The 8,861-nt window shown below is 40.8% G+C and overlaps 1 protein-coding gene across 1 annotated transcript; it reads right to left on the bottom strand.

The window, feature by feature from the left end:
• Positions 1-2,547: 2,547 nt before the first annotated feature.
• LOC307152549 (uncharacterized protein) lies at positions 2,548-7,911 on the bottom strand. Its single transcript, XM_079861313.1, has 2 exons — positions 7,858-7,911; positions 2,548-4,579 (listed from the first exon to the last, which is right to left on the bottom strand). The coding sequence occupies exon 2, from the start codon at positions 4,569-4,571 to the stop codon at positions 3,570-3,572; it is 1,002 nt and encodes a 333-aa protein (XP_079717439.1). The 5' UTR covers positions 4,572-4,579; positions 7,858-7,911; the 3' UTR covers positions 2,548-3,569.
• Positions 7,912-8,861: the final 950 nt, after the last annotated feature.

Genomic DNA, 8,861 nt, shown 5'->3' with positions numbered 1-8,861 from the left:
GGTGAAGAGTGGACAGTGTGAGAGTGGTGAAGAGTGAGAATGGTGAAGAGTGGACAGTGTGAGAGTGGTGAAGAGTGGACAGTGTGAGAGTGGTGAAGAGTGAGAATGGTGAAGAGTGGACAGTGTGAGAGTGGTGAAGAGTGGACAGTGTGAGAGTGGTGAAGAGTGAGAGTGGTGAAGAGTGGACAGTGTGAGAGTGGTGAAGAGTGAGAATGGTGAAGAGTGGACAGTGTGTGAGTGGTGAAGAGTGGACAGTGTGAGAGTGGTGAAGAGTGGACAGTGTGAGAGTGGTGAAGAGTGAACAGTGTGAGAGTGGTGAATAGTGGACAGTGTGAGAGTGGTGAAGAGTGAACAGTGGTGAAGAGTGGACAGTGTGAGAGTGGTGAAGAGTGAACAGTGGTGAATAGTGGACAGTGTGAGAGTGGTGAAGAGTGAACAGTGGTGAAGAGTGAACAGTGTGAGAGTGGTGAAGAGTGGACAGTGTGAGAGTGGTGAAGAGTGGACAGTGTGAGAGTGGTGAAGAGTGGACAGTGGACAGTGTGAGAGTGGTGAAGAGTGGACAGTGTGAGAGTGGTGAAGAGTGAGAGTGGTGAAGAGTGGACAGTGTGAGAGTGGTGAAGAGTGAGAATGGTGAAGAGTGGACAGTGTGAGAGTGGTGAAGAGTGAGAATGGTGAAGAGTGGACAGTGTGAGAGTGGTGAAGAGTGGACAGTGTGAGAGTGGTGAAGAGTGAGAGTGCTGAAGAGTGGACAGTGTGAGAGTGGTGAAGAGTGGACAGTGTGAGAGTGGTGAAGAGTGGACAGTGTGAGAGTGGTGAAGAGTGAGAGTGGTGAAGAGTGGACAGTGTGAGAGTGGTGAAGAGTGGACAGTGTGAGAGTGGTGAAGAGTGAGAGTGGTGAAGAGTGGACAGTGTGAGAGTGGTGAAGAGTGGACAGTGTGAGAGTGGTGAAGAGTGAACAGTGGTGAATAGTGGACAGTGTGAGAGTGGTGAAGAGTGAACAGTGGTGAAGAGTGGACAGTGTGAGAGTGGTGAAGAGTGAGAGTGGTGAAGAGTGGACTGTGTGAGTGGTGAAGAGTGGACAGTGTGAGAGTGGTGAAGAGTGAGAATGGTGAAGAGTGGACAGTGTGAGAGTGGTGAAGAGTGGACAGTGTGAGAGTGGTGAAGAGTGAGAATGGTGAAGAGTGGACAGTGTGAGAGTGGTGAAGAGTGGACAGTGTGAGAGTGGTGAAGAGTGAGAGTGGTGAAGAGTGGACAGTGTGAGAGTGGTGAAGAGTGGACAGTGTGAGAGTGGTGAAGAGTGAACAGTGGTGAATAGTGGACAGTGTGAGAGTGGTGAAGAGTGAACAGTGGTGAAGAGTGGACAGTGTGAGAGTGGTGAAGAGTGAGAGTGGTGAAGAGTGAACAGTGTGAGAGTGGTGAAGAGTGAGAGTGGTGAAGAGTGAACAGTGTGAGAGTGGTGAAGAGTGAGAGTGGTGAAGAGTGGACTGTGTGAGTGGTGAAGAGTGGACAGTGTGAGAGTGGTGAAGAGTGAGAATGGTGAAGAGTGGACAGTGTGAGAGTGGTGAAGAGTGAGAGTGGTGAAGAGTGGACAGTGTGAGAGTGGTGAAGAGTGGACAGTGTGAGAGTAGTGAAGAGTGAGAATGGTGAAGAGTGGACAGTGTGAGAGTGGTGAAGAGTGGACAGTGTGAGAGTGGTGAAGAGTGGACAGTGTGAGAGTGGTGAAGAGTGGACAGTGTGTGAGTGGTGAAGAGTGGACAGTGTGAGAGTGGTGAACAGTGGACAGTGTGAGAGTGGTGAAGAGTGGACAGTGTGAGAGTGGTGAAGAGTGGACAGTGTGAGAGTGGTGAAGAGTGGACAGTGTGAGAGTGGTGAAGAGTGGACAGTGTTTATACAGATTATAATTTCTATAAATTTTCCACTGAATTATGCGATCTGAAGAGCGAGTGCTGTTTTCTTCTGTGCGTGTCTGTTATGAGTCAGAGCTCATTCGCTCTAGAGCTGAGAGAAACATACAGATGAAACATGAAGCCAAATAAAAATATGAATACGACGATATATACTCTGTGTGTGTTTTTCATGCGGCTCGGGATATTTTTATAACAATAAAGTATGCCAAATGGGAAATACACGAGGCAAAATGTATTCTCGGCCAGCGCTACCTATCATGCAGGCGTAAATTAGCAGACGCGCTACGTGCAACACAGACGCGCTACGCTTAAACACTACGTGAAAAGACCCGAGGCCCAGAGAGAAGGTAATGAAAAGTGGAATAAAGTCGTTATTTTTGTTTGTTTTTGCGCACAAAAAGTATTCTCGTCGCTTTATAAACTTAAGATTGAGCCACTGGAGTCACTTGGACTATATTAATGATGTCTTTAATACATTTTCTGGGCCAGCAAGTTTCAGTCCCTTAGAAGCCTATGGAGGAGTTAGACAACTCTCAGATTTAATCAAAAATATCTTAATTTGTGTTCCGAAGATGAACGAATGTCTTACGGGTTTGGAACAACATGAGGGTGAGTAATTACTGACAGAATTTTCATTTTTGGGTGAACTATCCCTTTAATACAGTAACAATGCATCACTTTCAACCTCTTGTTGAAACAACTGTCAAAATGGATGGCTTGCAACATGACTGTTTTGAAAGAATTACAGTAGGAATGGTAAGATCACAATACTGGTTGTCTGCAACTTCATACATCATTTGTCTCGGAAATCTGAAACAATAAAACTACATAATATATGCAGCTTAAAAAAAAATTTCTCCATATGCACGTCATTACATACATTATCATCAGTTGAATGTGTGGTGGAAAGGACATGAAAATCCATCAATACTAAAAAATAAATGTTTATGTTCACATGTGGACTAAACAGCAGTTCATAAACTATAGCTTAAACTGATCTCGAACTCTTTAACTTTAGTAAACACATAAATAATCTGATCAACTGCAGTGCACATACCTCTGCTCAGCCACGAACCGGTCCTTGGTGAAAGCTGATGACGTAACATGCAGGTAGGCCCGCCCTCACTTGATACTGATTGGTCGATTGATAAGCTTAAATCTGATTGGCTAAAGAGTACGACTGCTCTGTGTAGGAGGAGTTCGCTGCCAGGAAAGTCTCAAAAACACACACACAAATCCAAGGCGATTCACACGTAAATGACGATTTGCACATTCACATTCAAGGATAAACTCGTACATTTTAAACATTCAAAGGTTTTTGTGCACAGTTGTATATCTACGAATTGTGTTTTGCATTTGTGAAATGTATTTTATGTATATATAATTTTATTTTGCGCATGTGAATTGCTTTTTGTGAATGTATATTTTTTTCACGCACGTGAATTTTTTGTGTGTATGTGGTTTCATGCATGTGAAATTGTCTACGCATGTGTGAATCATGTTTTTTGCGTGAATTATAATTGAGACTATTCTGCCTCCATATTAACCTACCTGATTACTTATTTTGAAGCATTGACTGTCTACATGTGGAAGTAAATGTGTTTATTTCAAATGAGTTTGTTCTACTCATGTTATATACATGTTTTGTAATGATACAGTATTTTAGTTACTTTTATCTTTTTCTTTAGAGCTATATTTTCTTGCCAAAAAATAGACTCCAGCACCCACTGCTACTGCCAGAACTGCCACTGCTAATCCTCCTGCTGCACCTATTACTGATGATTGTTCTGCAGTTCTCATCATAGCTACTCCTGCTGCTGCTACTCCTACTCCCATTGTGCTTGCTAATCCTCCCGTTGCACCTCCTGCTGCTCCTATTACTGCTGCTTGTTCTGCAGTTGATGCAGTTCCCATCATAGATGCCACTACTCCTGCTGCTGCTACTACTGCTAATCCTCCTGCTGCTGCTGCTGCTGCTGCACATATCTTGAGTAGAAGAGCTCTCTGAGTCTGCTTGTAATCCTGTTCTGTGTATCTCTTGTATGCATTCTTTCTCCTCAGTGACTCAATCTTTTCTAGGAGCTCAGTGACCTGAGATCGATCTTCATTTTTGTTGTTAAAAACATGAAAACCTCCTGAACACTGATCAACTACTGAACGCAGTGTTTCACATTCTCCCAGATAATCTTCTATTGGCTCATGTAACAGATCTCCGTGAGTAAAGAGCACTATTGTGTGATTTGAGAACTTTGCTCCAAAGATTTTCTGGATCCATTTCACAGCTGCAATGACCTCATCTTTGAAAGTCTCACTCAGTTTGATCACCAGCAGAAACACATCAACACCATCACGCGTACTATGCAATATCTTCTCTATTTGAGTCTGAGCGTCTGTGATGTTCACTGATGTATCAGAGAGTCCTACAGTGTCGATCACTGTGATTGTTTGTCCATCCAGCTCTGTTTGTGCTGACTCACAGGTTCTGGTCACAGACTCAGGAGACAAATCTTCTTTAAATGTTTCTCTAACACCTATGATGGTGTTTCCTGAAGCGCTCTTTCCTGATCCAGTCGAGCCCAACAGCATAATATTAATATAAGGAGGTTCATCTATGCTGCGTTTCCGCATCTTGTCTGTGAGTGGAACAGATTTTTTCCTCTCCATCTCTCTCTCTATTACAAGGAAACATATTTTGTTAATTAAATTAACTAAACCTGTTGCCTTTTACACAGCTTAAATATATATATATATATATATAGATATAGTGGTGTAACAGTACATGCATAGGCGAGCCTGCATTAAGGTCGGGCCCCAGGCACAATTAAATAATGAGGCCCTTCTAATATTTTTTTTAACATATCTTTGTTACCTAGACATAATTATACAACATACAAGCGCATGCATAAAGCTTGCCAAAAAGCACCAGCAAAAGGAAAAAATTGTGAAGGAGACATTTTAATTGTTTATTAATAACTAGTGTTTTCTGAGTCTGTTTCAGCGGCATAGATGTAGTTGACGATGCTGACTCGCCATATTCTCAGTGAACGTGCCTATAGAGAGAAATGCACCTTTCATATGGATTACATAAACAGAGAGTATTTGTTTTGATTTGAAATGGTTTGTTTAAAAGTAGACATTTCAAGCTTTTTTCTATTTATGTCTGTAAGGCAAGTATTCGCTGAGTTCCGGTTCAAATTTGTGATCACGCCGGCGCCTCCGTATCATGCAGTAAAGTGCGCTATTCTTCAGCTTCCACACTCCACACAAACACTTGGGCTCAATCCCAATTCACCCCTTGCCTCTACCCCTTGGCCCTACCCCTCCGTTTAGCGTGTTCCCGTGAAGGGGTAGGGTTGTCTTGATTCTCTTTTGGTTGGAGGGGTAGGGGGAGGGGGAAGGGCCAGATAGCCCTTGAAACGAAGATTTTTCGGGACCACACTTCAAACGAAGGGGTATGAGAAATGTACCTGCATACACCGGCTACAGAGGCAACATGACTGCCAATAATCATTTTCTTTATGTCACATTCAATATTGTGTTCATATTTACGGTCATGTTCTTCAAAGAAACGTTTGCAAAAAAATCACTAAAGTTCTTTAACAATATGACACGTGTAAAAAGCTAAAGTTTGAAGCGAAGTGGACGTGCGAATGAGGCGAATTCGCGTCCACCGCGCCGCGCTAAACGCCTCATTCGCGCCGCAAGACCTTCAGACGCGCGTAAACGCGTCTTAACATTGAAATCACTCGCGCCAGAGGCTCTATTCGCGTTTGGTGTGAAAGCAGCATTAGGCGTCGAAGATATCGTCATCTCTGTTGTTTTCTGCGAACTTCAGAAGAAAAATGCAAAAAAATAGCTGTAACTCACGCAAGACTACAGCTGACGACGGCATCTTGGAAGTTTGTGATAAACATTAGCGCATCTCCTGTGACGTAAGCGCTAGCAACGACGTATAATGACGTGTAACGGTGTAGTAGTGGTGTCCCATTTCTTAGGGGAATATTTTCACCCCTACACCTTGCCCCTCTGTTTCAAGGGGCAAGGGTAAGGGGTAGGCGAAGGGTTAGGGATAGGCGCCTTGGGATTGGGCCTTGGAGATTAACCTAATAATAGCGCACATTTATCTAGGCTAAAGGTTAGAGTGAGCGGCCATGTCAGACAGAGAAGTCCTTTTCATGTTTAACAAATCAAATCATGCATTATCTACAGTACTGTGAATAAGCTCTGCATCAGTTTAAGTCGGCTGAGGCGAGGCGGTAAAAGCATAGCCAGCGTAACTAGAGGGGGATGCAGAGATGTTGCTGTGTGTTTATATTAACATTTTCTGATTGTTTAAATTATTAGACCTCAGGAGCCCCCTCAAAATGCGGGGTCTTTGCAGCGCCCCTGGGTACATGTATTCGTCCCAAATGTACAGTAAGGACGTCACGGCTCGGTGCATGCAGTCACGCAAGGAATACATTCAGTTACAGGCGATCCAAACTCCAATCCAGAAGGGGACGCGCGGCATTGCAACGCTGTTTGATACCAGTAAAAAGCGCAGAAGAATAAGAAGAGACAATCGATCAATCTCTCAACCACTGTTTCAACTGCGGAAAGATATCAATAAAACAGCCTGAGAATAATATCTCACGCATTACATTTACCTCAGGCATTTAATGTCCGGAGCATGTTAGTTCGCTAGAGAAATGAACTCTAAAGAGGAGCATTTCATATATATGCACTGTATAAGCATATTTATTATATTTATTTAACCTGTCAGTAATGTTTTGATTATTTAATGTATGTTTAAATAAATGTGTCATGACTACAAGTTATGGCAGCCATTGTGTAAATGATAAAAATTAATTGGAGTAGAAAATTAACTTTATGATTATATTTAGAAGTTGATGGAAAACCAGCCTTATGTGCAATTACGTTTTTTTTTTTATTATTATTATTATTATATCTAAAAATAAATAGCAGCAATTTAATCATTTGAGCTCGGTTGTTAATTGGTACCTTTAATATTATAGTAATGTGTAATTAAGGGCTCCCTATAGTTTTTTAAAAAAAATAATATAATTGATTTAAACACGTGTACATATTTGAGAAAAAAAGAAAAAGAAAAAATAAGTAATTTTGGGTTTAGTTTTCTCCCCCCTGCTGTACCGAATACTTCAACACCGAGGTACGTAACCATGTTTGTGTAGCATTACACCCCAAATATATTTGCCCATTATTGGGGGAAAAATAAATAATGGATTTAATTTTTTAAATAAAAGCAAGCAAGTTCATCAAAATTGATTAAAATTAGGCTACCAGTTGTATTGCAGTGGTAATATGACTTTGTGTGGTGGCGTTTATGTTTATTTAACTAGTTCATCTTTAAACTAGTTCATCTTTAATCGATCAGAAAGAAAATAAGCAGAAGGACAACCTGTCCTCACTCCTCTGCATCAAAAACTGAAGCACGAGCGCCAATATGGTACTGTACCTGCAGCCATCAAAATGACGACGAACTCCATTACTTTCACTGGCTTGTCGGATCAAAACAGGTCTATATTTCATTATTTACATTTGTAAAAAAAAAAGTAGAAATAGTTTTACTATAGCCTACTTTCATTTTTGAGCTCCTAACGCTCCTACACTAACACACTTCTCAAAACACGTACAGGCAGATCAAAGTAGGCTAAAGTCGTTGAATTTCATAAGATTATTTTACCGTAGCAATTTTTCATGATGTGATGTTAATCTCATAATAACTTCCAGTGCTTGTTTTGACAGTGTGTGCGTTTAGGCAGGCACACTTGGTGTGACGTGCGTATGCCTATAATAGCTCCGATCACCAACACACCAATGTCAACAAACTAAACAAAACTGAACAAATTATAAAAGTGTCATATAAAACTATGACCATTATGAACACTAATACATGACAGGAGACCCTATAGATTTAACATCTACTCACCTGTGTGAAGAATCAAGATGAGCTCCACCAAGTTTCACTTCACTTCCTGATGTTAACAAGCAGGCGTGGACAAAGTACACAACTGTATTACTTGAGTGAAAGTACAGATACTGGTCAAATATTACTCCATTACATTTTTACTTAAGTAAAAGTTCAAAAGTACTCATTTTTAAAAGTACTTTAGTATCAAAAGTAAAAAGTACATGTCAATGCATTGTTTTATTATAGTTGCATTGTTGCATGTAGTACAGTATCTAATGCCTCTGAAGCAACCTAGTGAATACACCTACCAGTTAGTAGTATCTGGAATGAAGAGCTTTTAGAATGTTATAACAGTTGTTTGTATAACAGCAGTTGTCAGTTGTTTAACAATTAAACAACTGAATAAAAAAAAAAAAGGCAGCCATAATCATCTTCTTTTGTTTTTTTACACTCCTACTATGGGATCAATATCTCGTCAAATGTATTTCAGCCATGGATAAAAAAATAATAACCGAGAATAAAACATTTAAAAACACGTAAAAATATATTGCACAAACTGAAAAAAAAAAAAAAAGCAAAATGATCAGAATAGCAAACAACGTGGTCACGGATGAATAAAAAAATAACAAGCATGAATAAAAACACTAAACAATTATTTTGCATAAAACTTAAAGGGATACTTCACCTCTGGAAAGATGAATGTGTATTTAAAATGGGTCATTTATGTAGAAGAAATGTGAAATTATTTTTGAATTTGGAGCTTTCTAGACTGAGAAAAGCCAGAAAATGTATTTTTGGCTTATGTGGATGAAAGACAACAACTCCCAGAATGAACTTGCTTCGCTGCTCTACGAGGCCACTCCCAAGCCACGCCTACCGGTAAGAGCGCGCAGTTAAACAAAAAGACTAGACTACTAGTGAGTCTCCGTGATGAGTCTGGTCGGGATTTCGAGATCGCCCAAAATGTCCAGGATTCGGCTTTTGCGTTCTACATTCGCCATTCATCATGTTTACTGTGGCGA

Source organism: Squalius cephalus (genome assembly GCF_949319135.1).
Source record: "Squalius cephalus genome assembly, chromosome: 2".
Lineage (NCBI taxonomy): Eukaryota > Metazoa > Chordata > Actinopteri > Cypriniformes > Leuciscidae > Squalius > Squalius cephalus.
This window is presented reverse-complemented; position numbering and strand designations above follow the sequence as displayed.